The 27,622-nt window shown below is 34.1% G+C and overlaps 1 protein-coding gene across 1 annotated transcript in view; it reads right to left on the bottom strand.

Moving 5' to 3' along the window:
• TRHDE (thyrotropin releasing hormone degrading enzyme) overlaps positions 1-27,622 on the bottom strand; it is a 396,236-nt gene that overhangs the window by 121,287 nt on the left and 247,327 nt on the right. The window contains exon 7 of the mRNA XM_003832902.6: positions 5,048-5,113. Within this exon, the coding sequence (XP_003832950.4) occupies positions 5,048-5,113 (66 nt within the window). The remainder of the gene's footprint in view (positions 1-5,047; positions 5,114-27,622) is intronic.

Raw genomic sequence — 27,622 nt, 5'->3', positions numbered from 1 at the left:
ACAAATTTTATATATTACTGGTACTGATTCATCCTGATATAATCAAATCAACTCATTCAAAGAGAAAATTGGAGATTACAGACCACAAGCAACTGGATTGAAGTTATGAGGTTAGTAAAATGTGGTAATTGTTGATTTGATTTCCTTATATCTCTCATCATATGTCCTGGTAAAATTGTTGAAATCAGCTGAGAACATTCTCTGCTCTAGCTAGAGAAGTATCATATGGTCTTAATACAATATTAAAGAAGAGATGAATAAAGGAGTTAATACTTTTTAAATCTCCATATGGTAATAAAACAACCTGTAAAAATAATGCAAATAATATTTAATCAATAGAACAAAGACATTTATGGATCAAATGTGTCAGACGGTTAGCCATTCACCACCACTTCCCCTGCCATCTATACTCTTGTGCACTGTATGGGTTAGAAGCTTGAATGCTACATTTCCAAGAATCCTTTGCTAGTTAGGTTCAACTGTATGTTCTGCAAAATGAAAAGCACACATAAAAGATATGGATAGCAGTAAAGAAGGAGGAGTTGTCATTGCTCAGATAGCAGAGAGCAGGCATGTGGGCTTTGGCAGAAGGCAGGGGTAAAGTATTACCAGTGGCTTTCAGGTGTACTCTAGGCAGCTGAGAATATGTGTATTACTTCCCTATGAAACCCAAATGTCTCTATTTCTGGAAGGCTGGCAGTGGCTTTCCTGACCTTTACTTCCATAACCCTGCCAACAGTTTTAGAAAATGACTATATCCAATGTTAATTCCCTTTCTGCTTGAAATATTACTACGGGTTTTAGTATGTTACAGAATTATGTACCAGAAGTGATTGTAGACCCTCAGAGATGGTTATCTACAATTGTTTGCCTGCCTTGATTAGATTTAAAGAAGGTAATGGCATTAATAATGAGTGATAGGATCATGATAGTTAATCATTTTCAGGGCCAAAACAGCTTCTTAAATGATCATCGATAGTTTCCTAAACTGAAGAATAAGCATTGGGAAAACAAATAACTGTTTCAATAGAACATTATAACAGAATGGAGAATTACAAAGTCTTTGAGAGGCTTGGCTATTTCTGACTGGACTGGAGAGACTACAAAAACCAAAACAACAATCTTAGTGCTTTAAATTCTCAGCTGAAGGTTTGGCAGGGAACCAGAGATCTATGACTATGTGAAAAGAATCATGTATCTCTTACAGGCTTAGAATCAATGTATCCAAAAAGAAAACTATGATTTAAAATTCTGAGTGGCAAAATTACAACTCAAGTAAATGTCATGGATTTATTAGGTCTTTTATGTGAGAGTTAGGGTATTGACAAGGAAAGTGTAGGATGCAGAATCGGAATGCAGGACTCGAAGGTCTAAATTTCACTGAGCCACTGTGGTAGCTTTTCTTGTCTCTGAAAAAGTAAATTCCCCTTGTTTGAGTTCCCTGTAACGTCACTCATCAAGGAGGATGTTGGCTCTTCTCAAAACCAACTCCAATATACCTAAATGCAAAACCAATAAATAGAATTGGTTTCAGCAGATTTCAAGAGTTCAAGCAGAAATTTCAACATTAGAAGATGGAACTTACACTGAAAATCACCAAGAAATTTCAACAGTTCTTAGCATATAACATCTAAAACCACTGTAGCTTAATCATAAAATTATAAAGTATCCAGAGCCAATTATGAAAGTGAACAAGTAAATAAAAGCCAAGGAAATATAAGTTGTTTCCTTATACTAGCAAAATAAAACTATTACCAGCAAAAACTCCCGGTTACAAAAATGCTGATCTGGTTTGACTACAGTTATAGTTCTATATGTATTGATAGTCATATAATACAGTCTTAATATTCAAATGATTAAAGATTCAAAAAAAAGGGAGTCACTCACTCTTGCATATCTAGTTTACAAATGTGTCCATCAAATTAAAACAGCTGTCCCAAATTAAATATATCAGACCCAAATTGTCTAACTAGTAAACTGCATTAAAGTAATCCTAGATTTAGAGAATATAAAAGATAAAAGGAATCTTATAGTATTTAGTTCAGCTCTTAAACATTTCATAACTGTAATGTCAGAGGTCAAGAGAGGTCTAGTGACTTGCAGAAAACCACTATTAACTGGAGATAGAAATGAGAATTATTTCTCCTTATTTATTCTATTGCCTCATGTTTCTCAAAATATGCCTGCTATCATTTTGGGAAATGGATTACATAGAACAGTAGACATGTAGAATTTGCAAAAATGTAAACATTTTTGCATTTAAAAATATTTATTAGTGACACATAATCTAACCACAGAAATGTTCAAGCTCAATTCAGTCAGTTCCATTTTCAATTAAAACATTAAAATGGAAGCTAATTTGCTGGTGGTATCGCCAACAAATCACCAACAAAAGCTGTGATTGTTCAGTAAGAAATTGTTCTCCTAAACTTTCTCATAGCTGATCCAATGGGTAATATGACTATAGAAACAAAATTTTTCTCGGAAAGCCTCTAGAGTCTCTTCCTGCTGAAAAATATATGTTTAAATTGAAATTTAAAATATATTCCCATACAAAACATTATAAAAAATTGAAAATGTAGTTGAATCTACACCGATACTTTATAAGTTAAATATGAGTATGTGAACTAACCCAGAAACCTACTACCTTTCTATATTACATATACATATACACACACGCATATACATGTATGTATTAGTTTACCTTGTTTCCAAAAGACCTTAAGGTGGGTCGTAAGGATATATAAATTGCAAGAGAACACAAATTTCAGGTAGATAATAAATCAAGAAGAAAGAGCATTAAGACATTGTTCCTATGTGGAACATGAAGTTTAAGGTCTGAGTCCAGAAAAAAAGAAGAAAGGAAGAAAACAGAGCAAGAGAGAAAAAGAGTAAAAAGGAGAAAAAAAAGGGGGAGAATAAAAACATATATGAAAAACACACTATCTGCAATTTGGAATTGCAAATAGTAAACTTTGATTTGTCAACATGGAAATAACCATGGTTAATGTAAAAACAATTCATAGGTTTTCCAGCAGAGATAAGTGCTGACAGCCTAGATTACCTCTTTCAACAACTTGTAAACCAAGACTCCCCAGGGCCTTCTGGACGGGAAGCACATTAATATCAACTCTGTGACCACTCAGCACCATGACATGAAGTGTCTATTCAGGAGGTCATCTCCAAAATGTATCCCATACATCTTCATGCACAAGAGATGATAATTTATCACCTAGATGTAGGGATCTACTGTAAACTAATCCAAACTGCTGATGATACACTAAATCAGTTTGAGTGATGAGTATAAATAAAGCTGCAAGCGAAGTACTGAAGGATACAGATCTATCTGATCAATGAGATGTCACTAGGCAAATGAAATGCAGTGTTGACAAACATAGAGTACCTCAGTTGAAAATTAACCAAATCAAGTATCAGAGCATAAAGGCACACATTAATACAAGCTTGGAATGAAAGTTTAATATGATATGAGTCAGAGGCTATATTCTAACTGTTTCATATAAAACTGAGCAGAGTGGGTCAGTGGAAAAGAATGTATTAAAAATTGATATATTTTGCACACCATAGAAAGTATGACAGGATGAACAAAAATGTTGCAAAATAATAATCCTTTCCAAATAATATAACTGTAGTTATTCAATCTGCTGAGCAAATCCATACACACAGATGAAGAAAAACAATAAGAATTTTATACAGAAAATGATTTCACATCAACTTGCTATGAAGAAATCAAATTCAATTTATGTTGCCCTTATGAACAGTTAGATATTTTCTGAAACTGTCATGCTACAACTTCAATGGGGAAAAACAAAGGAATGGGGATAAAGAAGGACATTCCTCCAGATAGCTGATATTCATGAAGGATACTCCTTGAGAAAAAAAGATTTTCCCAACTATGTGATCAGAATAGAGCTGTTAACATACAGCAAATAGATTCAATGGATTCAGCTATTCTGAAGGTGTCCCTAATGGAAAGAGCTGATTAAAGTAAATTTCAAACCCTTCTGGAACAAATCTGTAAAAATATTTTCTCAGGGAAATTATTCTTCAAAAAATTTATTTTTATATATAGTTTTTGTTGTGTTAAGTATATAGAGAGAGTTTGTCATAACATAGTTAACTCTTGCCTTGTATTTTATCTTTCAGTTTATTTGGGGGTACAGATAGAATACTACTACTAAAATATGACCTGGACCCAGATGTAGTTTATTTAAATTTCAAAATGAAAAGCTTACTAAGAACAGATAAGATTGATTGCTCTCTCTGTCTTAGCATAATTGTATTTCAGGTGAACATCAATTTACTTTAAAGGACACTTCTAAGTAGCAGAATGCATCATAAATAATTCATCAATCACAGCTACTAGGAGCATGATTTACTCCAGCAGATTCAATGGAATAAAAGTTTTTTCAATATACTTGTGTCTGCTTTAAGAAGTTTAATAATCTTCCTTTTCTAAGAATTCATTCTTAGATTCTATACTTCATACTCTAAACACATTATGATAAAAACTGTATCTTTTTCTTCCTTTAAGAAAAACATATTTTCTAATTAAAATAACAACAATTAAAAACCTTTGGAACAAATAATCTATGTATATCAACAGCAAAATAACAAAAACCTAAAAGGTATATATTTGAAAAATAGCCTTAAGATTTCTCAAATACATAATTCGAATAATGCTAACAAAATTTGTTTCACCTTATTTGAATCTTTAAATGGAAGAAAAAGAAGGCGGTCTTTCTGGAAGTCTTTTATAGAACATTTAGAATCTGGCATATTTTAAAATTACTTCAATTTAAAAATGCAAATCAAACAGATTCTAAATTGTTCAACAGTTCAAGTTTTGTCAGTTGATATCGTGAGTATCCTATCTAGAAGTTTCATTTATCACATAGGAAGACATTGCTTAACTTACACATCTTAAAGTTTTCCACCAAGTTCAGCAATTTTGTATTAGCCATTTCCTAAGCTGTGAAATATATTGACAAGGAAAAATGTAAAAGAAAATAAAAAGCATTTTACTTACTTGCAAACCCCTCTGGAAAACTGAATGGCCCATAAAATTAGCCAGCATTCTTATTAAAGCAGCACCCTATAGGAAAGAGTAATAAAAAGAACAGAATTTCAACAAAGTATCATGATTGTAAAGTTGTTTTACTCAAATCTAGTCTACTTCATTCATGCTATTCTATTTTCAAAAATAATTAAGAAACAGGAGTATCATGAAAACAACATCCAACTTAGTGATAACAATTTCATTTTTTTGGTCTTGTGAATTTTAAAGTTTTGTGTGAAACCTACAACCACAAAATGGAAGTCCTCTAGAAAGAATATCTCAGGGCAATGATAAGCTGTAATTCAGGAGTACTCAATATTTTATTGAACTAATATATATGACAAAGTTAATAAAACAAGATTCTTTTACTTACAATCTCATAATTTGCTCAGGGAAGGATACCCATGTTAATAAATAATCATATTAAAATGTAACTTTGAAGTAAAATAGGTACTGAATGTACTGCTTAACCAAGAAAAGTTTAATTGTGGAAGTAGAGAGTAGAGTACCAAGAAGTCAGACTGTCCAGGTTCAAATCTTAAGTCTGCTACTTACTCACCATGTTTACTCAGTAAGAATATTTCAGCTCTCTGCTCCTCACTTTTCTCTCTTGTAAAGTGTAGTTAATAGTAGTTATATTTAATATGGCTGTTCTAAAGCTTAAATAACTCAATACATGTAAAGCAGTTTGAACTAGGTCTGAAAAATAGTAAGCCATATAGGAGTGTTAGCTATCAGTATTATTTCAAATTGTCTAATCATTTTTATTTCCTATTTCTTTTTGAGGCTGTATTTAGCTGCATACATCCATATGCAAGTAAAACATATGAGATCAATATAAATAACTGGAGAAATAGAAGAAAATACTAATTTAAAAGAGTCTCGCTCATCTTGAGAACCATTATTATAATATGGCAGAACAACATGAATGCAAAAGGTAGGTACGTAATCAATATGAAACATTCCAAGGAATGACAATTAAGTATGGATGATAACAAATCTTCACGTAAAATATAAATAAGTCTTCAAGAAGACACTTGACCAAATTGAATTGGTATGGAGCAGTGGATTGTAAGCAATGAATGTTTAAATACAAATGGCAGCCTGGATTCGGGGTTACAAATTGCTTTATGACTACACATCCCATTTCATACTCAGTACAAATGTACAACTGCAATAATTCATTTCTTGCAAGATGTCTCTTTTTACAAGAAAATCGTAAGAATCACATATAGAATCATTCAGCCAGGGACTGGACTGCTGTCCAGTCCAGCAACACAACAATGAATTTCCATAGTTTGTTACTAGAATGATTTGTTAGAATTCTGGGACTTGAATGTAGTGCAATACTCAGACTATGAATCAACATTAAAGATGTGTATCAAAAAATTTCAACCACCATCAAAATTGCTCCCAAGTCAGTATTTTATTCTCATCTCAACAAATGATAGGCTGAAATATAATCGTTTTATGCCTTTTCTGATTTTTTTTCTTCTCACACCTTCCATTCATTGCTCTTTCTTTAGCTTCTTCCTCTTTATCTTCTGCACATTTGTATATGACCATGAAACATAAGCATTTATGATTCAATCTGAGGACTAGGTTAGAATTCCCTTTAGAACATATCAGCTCTGTTCCTTGAATTTCCTTGACAAGCTCTCCTCCTATACATTTCCCAGTATAATTGACCCATCCCGAGGGTGGAAACTGTCCATTTTTCAGCAAACCTGACCATTGCCAACTGGGAATTGAGACTTAGTATCTAAAGCAGTCAACTCAAACTTTCCTTCAGCACTGAATAGCCATCTTCAGATGATTTAGGTGTTTCCCCCCAGGTAATGATGACTTGGTCTCTTGTCAGGTTATAAAAACGATTAATTTAGCATGGTCTAATGACACAAGAATGCTTTCTGATCATAAAGAATGTACCAATTTTCCTGTCTGAATTAAGCTGGACAGAGTGGTAACAGGAAGGAAAAACTAGAAGTACAATCAGTATTCAAAAGTTATAGAATATCACTTAGCTCCTGATTATATTATATTGTATAACTCAAATAAGTTTTAGAAAATATGACTATGTTACCCATCTGAACATTTTAATAGTCTCTGGAGTGGCATGCACTCTTCTATGTTTAACTAGCCTTTTCTTTCCAAAGCTAAAATTTAAAAATCCTTATTTTATAGAACTTCATAGACAGATGGGCTCTCCAACTGTCATGGTTTAGCCAACATATACTAAGCACATACTATGTATGGATTATAACAAAGATCACAACCCCTAACACAGGCAGAGCTCATTATAAACTTTTTTTAAGAAAACTCAGAATCCTTTTTCATCAAGTCTTTAAAACATTTGTTTATCAAGCAAACTTTGTTTACAATATTGTAACTTACATTACCTTGTGATTCAAAACTCCAGCCCCAGTCAAACAAACTGGACATTTAGGAAGCCCGAGTAGCTTTATGAAAAGTAGATATACTATTTCTGCAAGATTTATTAATTTTTGAGACTTGCTCTAGAAAACTCATCACTGTTTGCTAAACTAACATTCAAGGATATATTAGGATATCTACTTGATTTTTCTAAAGTTTCATAGAGAATATTCCACAAAAGTATGCTTATAAACCCATTCATCATTTAGCAATTTTTATATCTGGAATATCTTTTTAATGTAAGTTCCCACCTAAATTTTCTTTTATTTTACATTGTAGCCATTTGCATGCACATCAGTCTCAGAGGTATTAAACATGCCCAGAGAAAAAACTGTGTCCTCATGACTTGGTACCACCCTCTTCCTATGTCTGGCTCAGAGGAGGTGCTCCCTTAATGTAAGACATGGATAACAGAGAAAGAGAAAATTCTGCATGCATAGCAATTACTTTGTGTTCTTGTAGAGGAGCTATTCAGCCAGGATATACAGTCTATTGCCTCATTGGTATACTTCAGTGATAAATCCTCACTTTTGGAGAGGGGGATCTTCTCAACTAATTTATTTCTTTAGCGCATGCTTATTGAATAAGGTGGTATGTTTGGTATCCTAAATGACACAAGTCTCTGTCTTTGAGGATTTCAAAATCTCATAAGTGAGATGAGGTGCAAAGCAAAATAAAATGAATGACAAGACAAAGTATTCTACTGTTTTCAGAAGAGGGAGAGGTTATATCTGGAGGGACAAAGGATAACGAGGGTCTAAAGAAGTGTTGTTTGTGTTGAACCTTGGAGGATGGATAAGGGTTCCATGAGTTAAGATAAACAAAAGGCATTTGCATGTTATGACAGGAATAGACTTTATGTGGTTAAATAGGCGTGAAAGTGGAAATCACAAGTAGGGAAGTTTATATGGAAAGACAGTAAATAAAACCAGAAAATGGAAGATTAGATGGAAAATAAGATTGAGACAGTTTTTAGAGGACTTTGAATACCAGGGATAAGGAATTTGGAAAATTGGTTTTCAAAAAAGTCGGGACTTAACTGTGATACTCCAAGGAAGAAGTAAAGTAACCAGAAACAAATGATAACAATGATAAAAATCAGAGATAGGTTTAAGAAATGGAGCAAAGATAAGTTTGTATTTTAAAGCTAGAGTGGATGATGACATTAGCAGATATACAGAATTTAGAAGAAAGTGCTGGTGAGGTGAATATAATAACATCTGTTTGTAAATGTGCTGTTTGAGGAACAGGTACAGAACCCAAGGAACAGAGGGCAAGTTCAACCACAGGAATAAAATTCAGTGGAAAGTTATGATTGAATAGATAAATTGGGAATTAGAGTGGGAGAGTCTGCCAAGAGAAAAGTTCTAAGGCTTTAGTAAGAAAAATAGAAAACAGAATCGTATAATTGTTTTCTATTTGTTTATTCTGTTTTATGAGTTGCACTTCAGTGCTTGTAACAGGCGCTCAACAAATATCCATTGAAATCAACGAAGAAATGACATTAAGAGAAAAAAATGACATATTGTGATAAAAAACAGAAGGCAAACTGGGTATAAGCAGTGTCATAGAAGACATGTTTTAAGAATTAGTGCTTCAGATTTCAAGGAAAATAATAGCTAAGAGAAGGCCATAGTAGGCCATATTTAAGAGAGAGCTATTTAAATAGACTTGTGGGTGTGAAAGCCAAGTGAAAACAGAAGGAAAAAAAGAGAAAGCTAGAAGCAAATTCACATGAAAGGTTTGTTTGTGATTTTCTTTGGTAGAAATGGGAGAAATTTTTTTTCTGCAAAGCAAAAGATGACCCAGTGGAGATAGAAACTGAAGACACAGTCAATCAAGAAATCATTATTGAAGCAAGATTCCAGGAAAGCTAATAAGAATTTAGATTAATCTTGGGAAAGAATAACAACAATCTACTCTGAGACAGGACTGAGGCAGAAAAGGGAAATAAGAAATAAGAAAAGATAAATAAGAGATGTTGAAGTGTAAAGCACAGAGGTTAAGAAAGTACATTGCACAAAATAGACTGTAATCTCCATCAAGGTGGGGAATTGGTCTGTCACCATTATACGCTCATTGCCAAAAACTGTTCCTGGCACATAGCAGGCCCTCAAAAAATACTGAACAAGTGATGGACCATCACTTTCCAATAATATAGGAGATGTGGTCTGAAGATAACATGAGTTGGAAAGACTGGAAGTAGGTTTGAAGTAACCCACTGAAAACGTAATTAGGAGTTTAAGACGTGGAAAGGTGTAGAAAAGTTGTAAGTTGTACTAGTCCATTCTCACACTGCTATAAAGAACTACCCAAGACTTGGAGATTCATAAAGGAAAGAGGTTTAGTTGACTTACAGTTCCACATGGCTGGGGAAGCCTCAGGAAACTTACCATCATGGTGGAAAGCGAAGGGAAAGCAAGCACCTTCTTGTGAGTGTGAGCACGCAGGAAAAACTACCACTTATGAAACCATCAGATCTCATGTGAATTCGATTACTGTCATGAGTAACAGTATGGGGGAAACCGCCCCCATAATCCAATCAGTTCCCTTCCTTCACATGTGGGGATTACAGGTCCCCTCCCTTGACAAGTGGGGATGACAATTCGATATGAGATTTGGGTGGGGAAACAGGGCCAAACCACACCATAAGTCCTGGCTGAAGTCATCAATAATGTATCTGTCATTCATTAACTATTTGTACTACATGCTAAGGCCATAATATCAAAAGGAAAATATTACTATCTTTATTTATCAGGTCAGAAAATTGAGGCATAAAGTTTACACACCTTGTAGAAATTGACATGGGTAGTAAACAATGGAGCCAGAATTAGAAACCCACTTATACCCACCTCCAAAATCAATAATTTAAACCAATTTAGATGACCTCTTGTGATCCCAATTCAAAATATTTACATGACTGTCTCTAGAAACATGGGGCATAGCAAGAACTTAGAAAAATAAAGGAAATTCTTAGAGTTACTGAGAGTTTGGAATCAGTGAGATGCTCACAGAAGAGGAAGAAGGAAAACCTAATTCAATGGGACATAGTTGAAATGCCTGACCCATATTCCCAGGATTAGGGATAAAATAGAAGACAGATATGAACTTGCAGAATAGGACATGTTTATGGTCTAGGAGACATAAAGCTTCTTTATGGCAGGTTCAGTAAGAACAAAAGGCTAGCAAAATTGAAAATAGTGATATTTTTATTACTGTATGTGGATTACAGCATTTTCACAGCTGCCACATTTACCATCACATTTACCATCTGCATTTACCATCACAAAGGTCACTCTTTCCTCAGTTTACTCCTAGCCAGTCACTGAGCAGGACAGTGTAACAACTGCAGACCTTTTCTAATGAGACAGGAGACTCCGCCAATGGATAACTCTAACTAGATGACTCGTCACTGGTGTGGATGAATGTGTTTTTGCAATTGAGCTAAAGTCTGAAACTATCAACCTGACACCTCTTCCTTTCCTCTCTCCTTGCAAAGGCTGTCAATTGTAATGTGGTCTGAAGGCAGGTCCCCCTACCTTCTCTGGCTCCTTTAACAAATAAATCTTTTGCATATAATGTTTTCTCCTCCTTAGAAAATCTGGACTAACCTAGTAGCTCCATTTTTAGTGCAGAAGTCCACACAAGTGTAAACTAATGATAGGTCCCTAAAATAAGTTGGTAATGAGAATACTGTAGTTAACAAGTAGCACATCCATCAAAACAAAATAATCTTTTCCTTCTTAGTCTTTTCAGGAAATCTTTGGCTAGTATATAGTCTACACTACAAATGTCTTAGCTTAATGGTTTGCTCTCCTCCAGCACAAAAGAAGTTAAGAAATAATGTATCATTACTTTCCGTTGACATACAGGAGAGACTGAGGTGAAGGGATTAGGTGCTTTGTCCAAGTTACTTGCTTCCATTCACTCAGTTGTTGAGTCCTTTGATTAGCAAAAGAATTATGAAGTAAGAATTTCTTGTTACTTTTTGAGTTACTGAAAGGATTAGTCTATTGATTCAAAATCAAAGTACTTTTAAAATGTAAATTTGTAAATGATGTTTCTGCACTAATTGTGGACATGTGTGGAAATAAAACAATGTTCTAACAAGATTTGTTCCTGAAGCATGTCTTTTGGTATGGAATAAAAGCATATCTTAAATCCTCCATGGTTTTTTGAAAAACATGTTTTCTTCTGTTTTTTTTTCCATAATAATATGATAGCTATATTTAGCATCTGAAGAACAGAAAAAGAAATACCTAATCCTGAATATCACTTACTCACAAGTTGATTACAAAAAAGAAAGGCAGAAAGAGAAGATAGAACAAGGGAAAAAAGAGAATGAAAGGGGAAAGAAAATTAATTCCATACAAGAAAGCAGAATTAATGCCCCATTGCTTCAGTTACCCATGCTTGGAGGCTTGGAGACCTCTATGATTTATTACTTCCTGAGGCCAAGCCTCTACCTCTGCATAGCTGAATTATTTCACCGTCTCCTAGAGACAACCCCAGATGGGTTCTCACTCTCAGGAATCCATCCTATGGGCCACATCAGACTAATTTTAATAATTATTTTAGAAGCATAATGTCTGCTAAGAGTCCTGGTTCTGTCATGTACTTAGGCACGTGAGATGATCTAAGTATCTACAATTAGAACATAACAATAAAAATGATGATGACAACTATATTACTACCTTTAATAATAAGAATACCTATTTCAAAATTTTTCTGAGAATTCATTTAAATTATTCTAAAGCACTAGATACTCAGTGTTTAGCATATATTAAGGTTTAAAAAGTATATAGGTATTGATATCATCTTCATCATCACTATCATCATTTTTATTTAGTCCCCTGCCCCCCAAATCTCTACTTTAAAAAAAAGTCCTGTGGTAGTAATAAAGGCCATACATAATGAGATTCACCACTACTTACCAATGCTTTTTTCCATGTGACCAGATAATCAGCTTCTACACTGGTTAAGCTCTTCTTCCCATTATCCCATGAGCATTCCTTACACACTTATGTTTTAATCATGCTTATTTATATCAGTTGCAATGTTAATCCTTTGTGATCCTATATTCTGAGCTCTATACATTATTAAAAGCACAGGAAAAGCCCATACCATAGTATAGTCCACACAGCTACACTGCCACCATTAATAATAATGATAATGATAATAATATTTCCATCAAAATTTTTCTTAGAATTAATTTAAATTATTCATATAAAGTACTTGGTACAGTGTTTGGTATATAATAAACTTCAAAAATGTATGTAGGTATTGTTATCTTCATCATCATCAATATCATCTTTCTATGCTAGCTCCCTGCCCCTGAAAATTGAGTACACAGTAGTCAATCTCCCCTGTCAAGAAATTCAGCATACATCTTTCACTGGGACCGTACATTTTTTGAGCATTCTCAGGCAATGGCATTCAAACTGGGTGGTCTATACTCAAGATAATAGGAGACCAAAAAGGTATTCAAAGAGGACCATAGATACCAGCAACAAGAAAACAAAGATAAGAAACTTTCCACAACTATGTTAGCTCTCAATGTTTTTGTCTCCTCCGCAGTCATAAATTATTTAAGTCTGAACTAAGCAATTTGTCAAATTATTTTAAATCACTAGCTAATTGTTTCACATGACTTTGTCTCCTTCTCACAACTACATGTAGGTCATTTAACTACATTAATCTCCTTTAACTAGATTATTTAAACTAACCGTTGGCATATCTGTTAGTTGTTGATGATATAACTTTTCCATTGCAAATTAAATATGATCCTGGCTAAAAGAAGTATCCACCAACTCCTTCCTAGTTTCAAATCAGCAATCCAGACTATGAGATTGCAGCCTATACCCAGGTACTCATCAATATCCTCTGCCATGAAATTCAGCATATATCTTTCACTGAGGCCGTATGTTTTTTCAGTATTCTCAGGTAATGGCATTCAAACAGGGTAGTCTATATTCAAGATAATATGAGGCCAAAAAGTATTCAAAGAGGATCACAGATATCAGAGACAAAAAAACAAAAACTTTCAACAGTGTAGGAAATAGCATTTGCATGAAAGCATTCAACTCAAGAAATTTGAAGCATAACAATACTGTCCCATTAAATGAATGTACATAGAAGGATAAAACATAAAAGCAAAAAAAAAAAAAAACAAATAGAAAACAAAGAAATGGTTGAGAAGATAAAAAATAAAACATAAAGAGTCCATGAAAAAACTAATAAAATAGCAAAGCTCCGAGAAAGAAAGTAATAGAGGTAAAAAAGAAGAAAAGGAGAATAAAATAATGCAAATACTAAAAATGGGCACATAGCTACAGAAAAAGTTTTTAAAACTAAAATAAGAATATTCTAGAAACATATACTAATAAATATGAAAACTCAGATTAGAAGAAATAATTTTCAGCTGGGCATGGTGGCTCACGCCTGTAATCCCAGCACTTTGGGAGTCCAAGGTGGGCAGATCACAAGGTCAGGAAATCGAGAACATCTTGGCCAACATGGTGAAACCCCATCTCTATTAAAAATACAAAAATTAGCTGGGTGTGGTGGTGCACACTGTAGTTCCAGCTACTCTGGAGGCTGAGGCAGGAGAATAGCTTGAACCTGGGAGACCGAGCTTGCAGTGAGCTGAGATCACGCCACTGCATTCCAGCCTGGGTGACAAGAGCAAAACTCCATCTCAAACAAAAAAAAAAAAAAAAAAAAAGAATTTTCTCTAAAATCATAATGTCACTAAAGAAGAAGTAATGGTTTAAAAATAAGAAATACACCAAAAACAAACAACAACAAACACACATACCAATCCAGGACAGTTTTACAGGCAAATAAACTTTTAAGGAAACAATGTCACATATTACCCTTGTTTTAGATAAAGTACTATAAAGGAATTGAAAATCAGTACAAGCTTTTCAACATTTTTATGATGCTGTGTAACTGATATGCAAACTGGACAATGTAAAATATAGTCCAATATCCTTCATATGATCATGTATGCAAATATATACATAATTGATGGGATAAATACCACATATATAATATAGACTAATATAAAGACAAGTTAATATATATTATATGTGATAATACAATAAATAATATAATCTATATATAATATAGATTCTATGAAGAGAGAGAAAATATTTAAGTAGAATTCATTCCAGAAATTTAATAATTGTTTAATAGCAAACATTATACTATAATTAATTGCATTAATAGTGGAGACAAATTGTTTAATCATCTCAAATGTAGGAAAACCATTTAATATTACTTAGCATTCATTCATTCTTATTCAAAATAATAAGATATCTTAATAAACTAGGAAAAGAAGGGGACCATTAACAATAAAGGCAATCTTTAAAAAATACACTCAATAGTGAAACATGAGATGCATTCTTCTTAAAGTTGAAAATAAGAATTCACTCTACTAATATTTCTATTCAAAAGTATAATAAAATGAACAAATGAAATTTAAAAAATAAAGCAGTAAATTATCATAATTCAAAGATGATGTGAAAGTTCTCACAGAAATCTAAAAGAATATATAGAAGCAATATATAAAATCAATAAAAGATATAGCAAAGAGATTATTTATTCATTAAGTTAATCTCTGACATGAGATTAATGAATAAAATAAAAAGAATATGTGTTACTAAAATTGAATTTAAGGAATTAATTTATTGAGTCTTACTCTCAAAAGGAAAAGTACACACAAATATTATAAAACAAAACAAGAAAAATTTCAAAATTGTACAGAGTTTTCATGGAGAAAATTATAGAACTTAACCAAACACACAAGGATGTAAAAATGAAGAACTATATTCTTTAGAAAGCTAGAAAAAGTTACTGCAAAAATGTCAAATATCCTAAAATTAACCTGCAAACTTCTCAAAATAATTTCTTTTTCACAGAAATTGTCTTGATCTGAAAATTCACATGGATTAGCAAAGAGTAAACAACAGCAATTTTGAAATAGAAAAAGATGGTGAATCATCTCTTTCAATAACAAAACTATAAAGTTATAGTGGTTAGCCCTATGACAGTAATGTTGGAGCAGAAATAAACATATAAACTAGGGACCAGATCAAGGGACTGCAGATATACCAATACTGATATCTGTGATAGCTGACAGAGATGGTATGTGATACCAGCAGAATAAGAGCAGGGAATTCAGTAAATCACACTAGAATGATTGGTTACCTAAACTAAAATTAAATTACATTGGACATCACAACATCAACAAAGAAATATCACCAAAAAATACCCAAATGGATGATTACAGAACTCAATATACAATGCAAAACTTTAAAAATATTAGGAGAAAATGAAAAAAAGCACATCTTTATGAATTTGGGATAAAGGAGGATACTTAAGCAAAACAAAACAAAAAGTATGAAGTATAAAGGAGAAAATGTACAGACTACATCTGAACTTTAAAATCTATATGATAAAAGACATCATAAATTCACAGACAAGCTGCAGTACTATTAGCAATGAAAGATTAGTATCCAGAATGCAAACAAAAAACAACTCTCATTAATTAATTATTAAAATGAATAGGAAAACAGATTAAAAAACAAAGACCCCATTGGAAAATGGGCAATGGATATAAATAGAAAATTCAAAAAGTAAGCAACCCAAACGGCAATAAATACATGAAAAACATTTAATCTCATTAACAAACAAATAAGTATAAATTAAAACAATAAGAAAGCATTTCCTAGCCACTGACCAGACAAAATTTTGAGAATTTAGCAATAATAAGCACAGATGAGGATGTGAGAAAACAGGATCTTCTCAAACTCTCTGGTGGGAGTGTGTACATTGGTACAAATGCTTTTGGGAAGAAAATGTTATGCTAAAATAAATGTTAAGATTAGTTTATTTGTGTATTTAACCAACAATTATTGAGTGCCTGCTGTGTAAGGCACTTTGATAGGGTCTGAAAATGATGCAGAGAACAAACCAAACAAAGCTTTCATGCAGTTTATATTCTAGACAAAAGAGGCAGTTAGTAAACAAAGAAACAACAATAATATCAAATACCCATTATTGCTTTGAAAATAAATAAAGCAGGGTTAGGGGATAGAGTGTGCTGGAGAATAGGCTCTCATATGTTAGGTAAGATAATCAGGAAAGATTTCTTTAATAAATTGACATGGAGCAGAGAAAGGAATCAAATGAAGAAGCAAGCCATGTTGATGACTGAGGAAGAACATTCCAGGCAGAGAGAACAAGCATAACCGGATTTTGAAATCTAGAAGTCTGGAGAGAAAGTAGGGCTAGAAGTCCCAGGCTCCCACAGAGAGCAAGAATAGATGAAGAAGACAAAAAAAAAAAAAAAAAAATCTGAAGAATAGGTCCTGGGAGTTCCAATATTTAGAGGTTGAGAAAAGTAATTAAGTTCCTCAAAGAGATGAAAAAGAAATGGCCAATGAGCTGGTTAAAGTTAAAAAAAAAAAAAAAAGCTTCTAGGAAACAAAATGAAGAAAGTGTTTCAAACGTAAAATGATCATCACTACAAAGTGTGCTTAAGAAAGCAAGTCAACTACCATGCAGACTGGATTTTGCAACATGGAATTAATTTTTGAGTTGACAAGAAAAGTTTGAGTAAATGATAAGAATGAAAGCTTAATTGGGGGGTTTTAAAAGAAAAAGAGAAGAGAGAAATCAGGCTTTTGCTCTAAGAGTGTAAAGATATAAAAATAGTCTGGGTGGAGTAAGTCAAGGGAATTTTTACTAGGATCAAAATATTTTAACATTCTACAGAGGGAAGAATAATTGAGTAGAGAAGGAAAAATGGATGTTTCAAAAGACAAGAAACAGCTCAACGTGACCAACATCCTAGAGTAGACAAGAGGATGGAGTCCGGTACAGAGTGGAGGCATTGGCCTATATCATAGTACAGACCTTCATCCACTGTGACAAATAGCAAGGGAAGCAGAGTATATAGGAATTGATAGGTGAGATGCACAGGGTTGGAGGTGTAAGAACATTGATTTGTTTATTGCTTCTAATATTTTAGTGAAACAAAAGCAGAGTAATCAGATGAGAGTGAGGAGGGATAACAGAATGTGAACACTAAGAAAAAAGAAGTAGGCATTATGTGTGTGGAAGAATGATAAATTGAGTTGGGAAATGTGGATGCATGTACCTCCCAACCCCACAATTTCTCTAGCTGGATACACAGAACGACCAACACTCACACATGAACACAAGGAAACATGTAGAAAGAGGTCATTTGCAACACTGTTTCTAATTTCTAATTCTAATTTCAATAGTGTATAATAGACAAAAACTTCAAACAAACGTCAACCCGTGAATAGGGGGATGGATTTATAAACTGTGCTTTTTACATATTGTATAGCAGCAAAGATAAATAAAATAGAGGTCTGAGTATTAAAATATGAATAAGAGTTATGTCTCTTTAATGATTATCTCTGGGAATAGAGGGAGGGACAGGGGGTTAAGAAAGGGATTAGAGGACTTCAATGTTTTATTCTTTAAAACAAGTCATATGTAAATACATCAAACAAAATAATAATAACTGCGGACTTTGGGTCTTGAGTATATGTATATCCGGCAATATCCTCTGTATGTTTAAAAATTTCTCAGTTAAGATTTTTATTTAAAAATAACCAACAGGAGTCTTTGGGAAAATTGTTAACCTGCAACACCTTATAATTAATCTCATTTAGTTCAGTCATATTTTATATAAATTTCTTACTCCTCTTGGCTTAAGCATCATGATCTATCTCCAGAGCCTTCTAAGAGTATTTTAGTCCTATAGTTTAATTTTTTGGTTTTTATTTAAAATAAAATTATCTGACAGAGGAAAAATGAAATAAGTTAAATTTAGTGAGACACTCGAGGTAACTTTTAAACAATGAAGATCTAATGAATAATTATTTTAAGAATAAAATTATTAGTGAATATATTATAATCATCATTAAAGTATAAAGGTATTAGCAAAGCAATGGTTTAAAAGTGCTAAAAATCTTTATTTTGTTTATTTCTGAATCCAATGAAAGACTAAAATGCCCCAAACTAATAACAGCATTGAATGAGTAAAACTAATTTAATTTTGTTTTAAGAAGGGCCTGTGCAGTGGCTCACACCTGTAATCCCAGCACTTTGGGAGGCAGAGGCGGGGGGTCACGAGATCAGGAGTTCGAGACCAGCCTGACCAACATGGTGAAACCCCCGTCTCTACTAAAAATACAAAAATTAGCCAGGCTTGTTGGTACACTCCTATAATCCTAGCTACTCAGGAGGATGAGGCAGGAGAATTACTTGAACCCGGCAGGTGGAGGTTGCAGTGAGCTGAGGACAAAGCTAGACTCAGTCTCAAAAAAAAAAGAAGCTCAGAAAACACTATTTGTTTGTAAAAAATCTAAATATTTTTCAGTTCTAAATTCAGTTCAGAACTTGTGAGTAACAGGCTGTAGAATAACTACACGAAGACAACATCGTTTGTGTTTTTAATATCAGCCAAGAAATAGTATTCTTGTCATTTATTGTAGAACAATTGTTCCTTGTCAGAGTTAAACTATCACAGCTAGAAAGAATGTGAAATCTAGAGTATTAAGAAAAATACGTGATTAATGTTAGTGAAGAAGGCATTTCAAAGGTACTAAATAAACAAGGCTTTTAAAAGATGCTTGCATAATATTGTGCCAGAAAACGTCACAAATAAAATACTTAACAGAATTATTACAAATTAGATTTTAGGTACATTTTGAATACAAAATACTTTCCCAATTTCCATCTAATATAAAAGATGGCATAATCTTAAAGAAGCATGGCTGGAATTGGCTGAATGGTAGCAACTTAAGTAAATGTGGTTTATCATGCAAAAAACGATATATATTAGTGTTATAAAGTTTTAGTGTCAGATATTTTGTCTGAAAGTTGAGCATAGTGTTAGCCTTTAAAAAGTTATTTATTATGCCACATATTTTATGAATTATGTAAACATTCACTTTTGCAACAAAATGCCAAATACTTGAATATTTGAAAGTTATTCATAAAGTAGTTTAAAGCACATTTAGTTACATGACGAAATTCATACTTTTTCTAGTTTTTCTTTTCTAATATTTTATTGTGTATGTTGATGTATATAATATTGATGTGTATAAAATACATATAGCATATGTCAGTCCTTTCATATTTTTAACATATTAAAATAAGAAAAAATAATGGGAATGTGATTCTTATGAAAATAATATTTTCTTGAATCTGTCTCTTCTTCGTAATCTCTCTCTCAGACTCTGGCTTATTTTGTCTTTTTTTTTTTTTAACTCCTCTTACTATCATTCCCAATAATATTCCCTTTTGAGAGACTACGAAGAGTTATCTGTCTGGTCCCCTGCCTCTGATGGCCATTTCTTCTGGTCCCTGAAACAGATTCTGTACTTCCCATTATCCTTATTTTTGTATACGTTCTCCATGCCTGAAATTTCACAACTGCCCTAAATCGAATTCTTAACTTTATGCGACATAACTCTAGTATCCCATATTTCTAAGAAATCTTTCCCAATTCAAGTCAAAATTAAAACTGTTTTCACAATTTTATAGCACTTGTTTTTGATAAATAACTTAGGAAATAGAACAGTCTGTCTTATTTGAGAATTTATACATAACACATACTTGCCATACCATTAGGAATCAGGAATGGAGGAGCCATGCTCTGCAAAACCCAGTATTTTGCTTCATGGCTAGACATTCAACACATACCTGTTAAACTAGATAACTGAGTAACTGCATTAATGTGCAAAATATTAGTAAGAAATGATAGGGAAAAATAAAACACTAAATAAGCATAAGAGCAGCATTATTTGAGACAAAGACTAATCCTTGGTAAATATTTCTTCTGTTTTCTAGAAACAACCCAAGTACAGATGTCAAGAAGAAAATAATTGTTTAAAACTAGATGCAGAATTTACTACTGATTTACATTGACTCCTCTTTTCTGATTCCCAAACTTACAATTCCCTTTTATTGATTTTCCCAAATACTCTTAATATATATATCTTCATCATTTTTCTTAATCTCATCCACTTAATCATTAAATTGTAATTCAGAATCATAAAAGTTCATTTTGGTATTATATCAAAGTCATAAAGACACATGGCTCCAAAACTCAGATATCCATGTGCAGACACACCTCACTCACTCTACATTCAGCTGAAACATAACCAAGTATATCCTTAATGAAAGTGACATTTAGTAAAGGATGAACTATGGCAGAGGACAGGCACTTTTGTGTAATCCTTTTGTTGCCGGAGAAAATTTGTTTGCAGGGTATGGAGAAATGATTTTACAGTATTTGAGAAAATATCTTTGCATATTTATGTTTACAGAATAATTTTGAATTATGACTTGTCATCAAAAAAACATTTAGAAAGTACAGTCATCCCAACAACATAAAATATCAGTTACGAGCTTAATAACCAAGCCCAAAGAAGCTGGAGTCTTGAGGTATATTTCTAAATCTTCTACCAAAAGCTGACAAAAAGTAAGCAATTGTTATTGTGTGAGTTGCTAAGAAAAAGGACTTTAGCAATAAATTATCTGAAAAATGTGGAAAGAAATCAATCCAGTCAAGCAACAGTAGAATACATGTATTTGCTCCCGAGTATCCTGAAACTGTTCAGAATGGACATGATATTGCGATATAAACTATCATGCAGCAAACACATTATATTGAACATGATTTGCAATAACTATGTGCTGAAAAAAGTTATAGGTAAAAATGTCAGAGGACAGCAGAAAAAATTCACAGATAAGATAAAATGTTTTAAAAACAAGATATAATTTTTTTCTGGAAAAATGGGGGCCAATCAAACACTTAATAATAATTTTCAAATGTACAAAAGTTTTATATGAAGTAGATATGGTCAGCTGATTCTCAACTACACTGGGAGTTAAATAACGACCGCAGGGGAAAAAAATGACTGAAACAGAAATACGAAAGGCAGAAAGTGTTCCTTAAACCATGAAAGCCTTACTATTTGGCATTAATCACTAATGGTATGTGTAGATTGTTTTTCAAAAAGTAGTTGAATAAACTATATTTTCTTTTTGTATTAAAAATTTAAGTATTGACCTGCAAGAAAGTAGAATAACTTTCTCTGTAAAGACTTTCCACAATCAAACAGCTGCTCCCAAACTGGTTCCTACCATAGCTCACTGATACTGGAAAGAAGTGAATAGCCGAAAAATCACCAACTTTCTCTCTCTCTCTCTCTCTCTCACACACACACACACACACACACACACACAAACCACACACAAAACATGAGAAGTCTAGTATAGTATTTCAAGGCTCCTTGTGATTATATATGGTAAAGGCAAACAAATTTAAGTATAAATTTCAATAACGTCATCCTAAGGTATACCAGTCACAATCTTTTAATTTGATTTTTAATTAGATTAATAATCTAATTACTATTAAATATCTCATCATATTACATTATTTAGTTTTAAAAGACTTTATATTTTTAGAAATGATAAACCTTGGGAAAAAATTAAAACTGGGTTTTGACTTCAAAATAGAATATTTTAAAATTTAAAAACAATGCACATATCTAAAGGACAAAGTTATTTTATTCTTATTTTAAATGGAGATTCTAGCTTTTCAAAACCATTTTTCCTAACCACGAATATGTTCAAGTGACTTTTTAAAATACCACTAAATTGAAGTAAATAAGAGTACACTTTCATTCACAGGGTAATTTGTGTAAACATCTATAGCTTGTTCATCTAATTCAGAAACTCCAGATTCAAATATGTCTTAGTATAAGCTTTGTCTTGGATGGATGAATGCATCATTGAGAACAGGTGTTAAAAGATTCCATGGAAAATTAAGGAAATTTAAGTCAAGGACACTCGAGTCTTGGAGGTCAGTTCTCTGGAATTTCAGGCATACTTTCCACATGAAAAGGATTCACTAGACATAACCATAAATAACTGTGCCCTTCATGTGTGCCCAGGACTGTCTGTTTTCCTTGAAGACCAGGATACATAAGCCGCTTCCTCTTTCAGACAAAGTGTTGTGGGGCCTCCTCTTATAGTAGAAGCTTTATTTAGCAGTTGTGGTGAACATCTCATGTGTTCTGACACGACAGACAAGGACAAAAGCATAGTATACTTTCCCATTAAGCATCCATATGAGGAAATCTTCAAGGATGGGCTCACATAAGAGGCTGATGAGATTATTTACACAGATGGGCCATCACTGAGTTCAAGAACAATACTGAATAAAGCCATGCTTCTCAAACTCCACTGTGCTATAAAACTGAATTTACCATCCTGCTAGATCCATAATAAATAAAATATGTATTACAAGTGAATACCAGCATAACTGATGTTTCCATCATACCAATTAATCTGCAAAGGAAATGGACCAATTGAGATCTGCACCTTGTTTTATCACTCATATATATGTAGAGAAGCAAGAAAAAAAATCTTGTCTAGGACATGGGCTTGGTAACTGAAAGACACTTTGTAATCTTCACTGTTGAATTCACTCATACATGATATGAACGATTTTCTGGAAGCTAAGAAAATTATTTGACTCTACCAATATTTGCAGGATAAGGGAAATAATTGCTTGAGTAAGGTTTTCTCTATCTCCCTTTCTGCTATTCTGACTTCAGGGAGAGTTTACGGAGAGGATAAAATGCCCTGATTAAAGTTTCATCAAACCACCTTCAGCTGTTCTCAAAAAAATAAATTAGCCTCTTCATGTATATCATTGAGAAATGGATGATTTCTTTCTTTGCTTTTCTTCCAAAAAGGCAGAAGTCACAACTTCAGTGTGGATGCTGTGCACAGCAGAGGATAATGGAGACCAGGTTAGTATTGAGGACTTGATAAAATCTAGAAGTCCGTCAATGAGGTAAATAATCATCACCATCCCAGCTTGTAAAACAGGACAGCTTTCACGTCCGGCTTCTGCTTTTTGTTTTCAGAGTGGCAAAGCAGATGTATTCTGTCCCTGGAGAATTTCAAAACTCAAAAACATATCGTCAAGGGAACTAAAACAAGCCATTTATCACAAAGCAAACTCTTCTGACAGTGGTGTATCATGAGCAGAATCAGCCCAAGTTTTTATGTCAAGACAAGCAAATACAGTCTTATTAGAGTGTATTCAGCAAGCCCATGTAAGAAATTCATTGTTTAAGGTTTTCATTGAAGGTGCAGTTTTGTGTGATGCCATTAAGCTAAATCAATGCAATCTGAAGTTTCAATATCTGAGTTAAAGGTAAGAAAATAATTTTTATAAAACATATTGTAGAACTGGCATTCCACAAATTACATTTTGGAAAGCACAACCTTTATAAAATAAAATTTCTCAAGATATGTATGTAAAAATAAACAATGCCCTTTACCCTAGGAACCTATAAGTAAGCATTTAACACTCTCTAAGCAAACATCCACATCACAGGTCCAGTTATGGCCTCTCCAAACTTTAGCTTTTTGTATGTGGCAGCAAGTTTCTACTTCTAGCTTTCTTCCATTCTTTTTCTATTAACCAAAAGAAGAAATATTGACAGTTGCTACTAACAGGAGCCTAGAAGAAATAAACACCCTAATACCTGGTGATCTAGCACCTTTTCATTTTAAAACAATTCAAAGTAACTTAACGTTCTTATGATTTAACACAGAGCAAATGTAAGAAAGAAAAAAAAAGCAAGTTACTCTTATATCCTTATTCTTCAGGAAAAAGAAACGGTGTTCTATTTCACTTGAGGCAAGTTTCTCATGTAATCCACCAGCAACATCATGGCTTCTGCCTACAACAGGGTCACTGATAAGAGACATTGAAATAAGGTGATAAAAAAACATTTGGTCCCAAAGCTATAAAAATGTTTTCTCAAGCAGAAGTGGAAAATGGTGAAAGATTTAGCTCTTAAAGTAAACAAAAGTGGAATTAGGAACAAAACTGCCATAAAGGGGCAGATCAATGGTCCGTTAGACTGTAAGCTGACAAAGGCATCAGGGGATGTGGAGAGGCGGGTATGTTCATTACTCTCCATGACCTTCATTTCAGAGGTGAGGGGCATGCTCTGCATGTTCCTAACTTCTCCATCGGGTTTATAGAAGGCATCACAGGACACCAGAAAAAGGGATTATCACTTGGTGCTTGAGGAAAGTAATTTAGAGCAAACTAAAGAAGTTTTACTCTCCAGTATTTTTCAGAAGAGATGTGACTAGTTCAAACTCAACTCTTAAAAAGTTAAGAGGAACACTTATTAATAAAGTATGATATTGCTTCATAGTACAGAGCCATGTTTATTTTTCTTTTCAAGCTAGATGTTTAACAATAAAAAAAATCAAAACTCATTGCTGTTAGTAATCCGAAGCAATTAGAAATTCAATTTGCAAGACTACTTTAAAGCTTCTGTGGGCTTGGAGAGCAGGATTAATGACTGTTAAATTCATTCTAAATCCTGAACTATAAGTATTAGTTTTTGCTCACTATCTGTAAGTCACTGCACTAGGTGATAACTAGGATGTTTCTAAAAACTTTAATTTAAAAGGACATACAGATAGATGTAAATAATTACAAAATATAATAACTCTACTGAAAAAGAAATGAGTGTCTCTTCATGTTTTATGGGTAAGGTGCTCTATAAACATAAAAAGAAATCAAAGGTTAAGCAGTCTGATATAGGTGACTAAGAGCACAGACAGAATGGCCGGTGTTTGAATACTGACTCCACCATTTACTAACTGCAATGCTGGGCAAGTTACTGCCTCAGTGTCCTCATCTGTAAAATGGAGATGGAAAGAGTATTAATACAGCATGTGATTGCTGTAAGAATTAAATGACTTAATATACGTAAAAAACATACACAAAAGTATCTGGTACATAGTATTATATACATGTTAACTGAGGTTATTATTTCAGACTTAACTATCTCGAAACATGCTAACTTTTCCCTAACCCTACCACCACACTCATTTCAAACTGGAAAAACATTTTTAGGCATTAGACAGCACTTAAAACTCTTGCTTTTACTCTTAACAAATGTGACTACTGAAATAGTTTCAACGGCTCCAATTTAGTAGCAAGGTTCCTGCTGTGACAGACCCCCTTCCAGAAGGAAAATTATGTGGCAATAAATGTTCGCACATTTCATCTTAAAATCGTGGAGCTGGAAAACAGTTTGGGGAATATGTAAGCAAAACACAGACATTCAGCTGCTTGGTCATTGTTTTACTTGGGCTTATAGTACTTACCAGGGGAATATATACCAAAAATTCTCTACTTTAAGCCAGATATTTTTATGGCACTGAGCTAACTGCATCCTATTGTAAAATGACAGCAGAGAGGCAGCACACAACTAAACGACACAAGTTGGTTTGCTTGGATGTGCTCTACTCTGTAGAAGCCAAACCATGTTTCTCAGAATTGCTGCGACTCACACTCTCCCCTCTACAACATGCTCATCTCCACTCAGGGTCTCTGAGCTCCAAGATAGCCTTGGCATAGCGCTTTTCTGAGGTCCTTATGCTGTTGGCTCAAATTCAGAGGGTAAGCCAGGAAATACTAAATAGGGTAAAATGGGGATTGAAGAGAAGGGAGGCAATGCAAATTAAAGTATCTCATCAAGGTACACTCTTTGGGAATTATGAAATCATGAGACTGGTTTTGTAGGAAAGAATGAAATTGCATCTGAAAGTTATGTCCAAAAAGTGAAGAAATAAATTGGCAGATGAAAGGAAAAATTATTTGGATACATGTATAGTATTCTCTACTGTGAAAGTCAATACCTATTTGACTATATGATCAGGCAATCACACAACAGGGCAGAACTTGGATTCAGGAAGGTTGAGCTGAAATGTTGGTTCTGCTACTCATGAGCTATTACGAGTCTGGGCCAAATAATTTAACTACCTTTCAGCTTAAAGTTTAAATTGCATAATATCTGGTAAAACTCTGGGAACACAGTGAACACTCAATAAATAACATTTAATGTGAAAAAAGTATAATTTTAAAAGGTAATACCAGTTTTATCTCATTCAAGCTTTTAATACGGTAACAAAAGAGAATATAGATGATAAAATTGTGCTATGTTGATGCATGAACCTTATTACTTTAAGACTTAGATCGAACTCAGAGCTCTATTTCTAAAAAAGATGTCACTGTTTCAGGCAAAAATTTTCTGATGCTAAGAAGCTATAATTTGATAAAGAAACAAAGGATTGAAAAAGTAAGTGAAGAAGATGGCCGAATAGGAACAGCTCCGGTCTACAGCTCCCAGCGTGAGCGACGCAGAAGACGGGTGATTTCTGCATTTCCATCTGAGGTACCGGGTTCATCTCACTAGGGAGTGCCAGACAGTGGGCGCAGGTCAGTGGGTGCGCGCACCGTGTGCAAGCCAAAGCAGGGCAAGGCACTGCCTCACTCAGGAAGCACAAGGGGTCAGGGAGTTCCCTTTCCTAGTCAAAGAAAGGGGTGACGGACGGCACCTTCAAGAGCGGGTCACTCCCACCCGAATACTGCGCTTTTCCGACAGGCTTAAAAAATGGCACACCATGAGATTATATCCCGCACCTGGCTCGGAGGGTCCTACGCCCACGGAGTCTCGCTGATTGCTAGCACAGCAGTCTGAGATCAAACTGCAAGGCGACAGCGAGGCTGGGGGAGGGGCGCCCACCATTGCCCAGGCTTGCTTAGGTAAACAAAGCAGCCAGGAAGCTTGAACTGGGTGGAGCCAACCACAGCTCAAGGAGGCCTGCCTGCCTCTGTAGGCTCCACCTCTGGGGGCAGGGCACAGACAAACAAAAAGACAGCAGTAACCTCTGCAGACTTAAATGTCCCTGTCTGACAGCTTTGAAGAGAGCAGTGGTTCTCCCAGCATGCAGCTGGAGATTTGAGTACGGACAGACTGCCTCCTCAAGTGGGTCCCTGACCCCTGACCCCCAAGCAGCCTAACTGGGAGGCACCCCCCAGCAGGGGCAGACTGACACCTCACACGGCCGGGTACTCCAACAGACCTGCAGCTGAGGGTCCTGTCTATTAGAAGGAAAACTAACAAACAGAAAGGATATCCATACCAAAAACCCATCTGTACATCACCATCATCA

Source organism: Pan paniscus, chromosome 10 (genome assembly GCF_029289425.2).
Source record: "Pan paniscus chromosome 10, NHGRI_mPanPan1-v2.0_pri, whole genome shotgun sequence".
NCBI lineage: Eukaryota > Metazoa > Chordata > Mammalia > Primates > Hominidae > Pan > Pan paniscus.
This window is presented reverse-complemented; position numbering and strand designations above follow the sequence as displayed.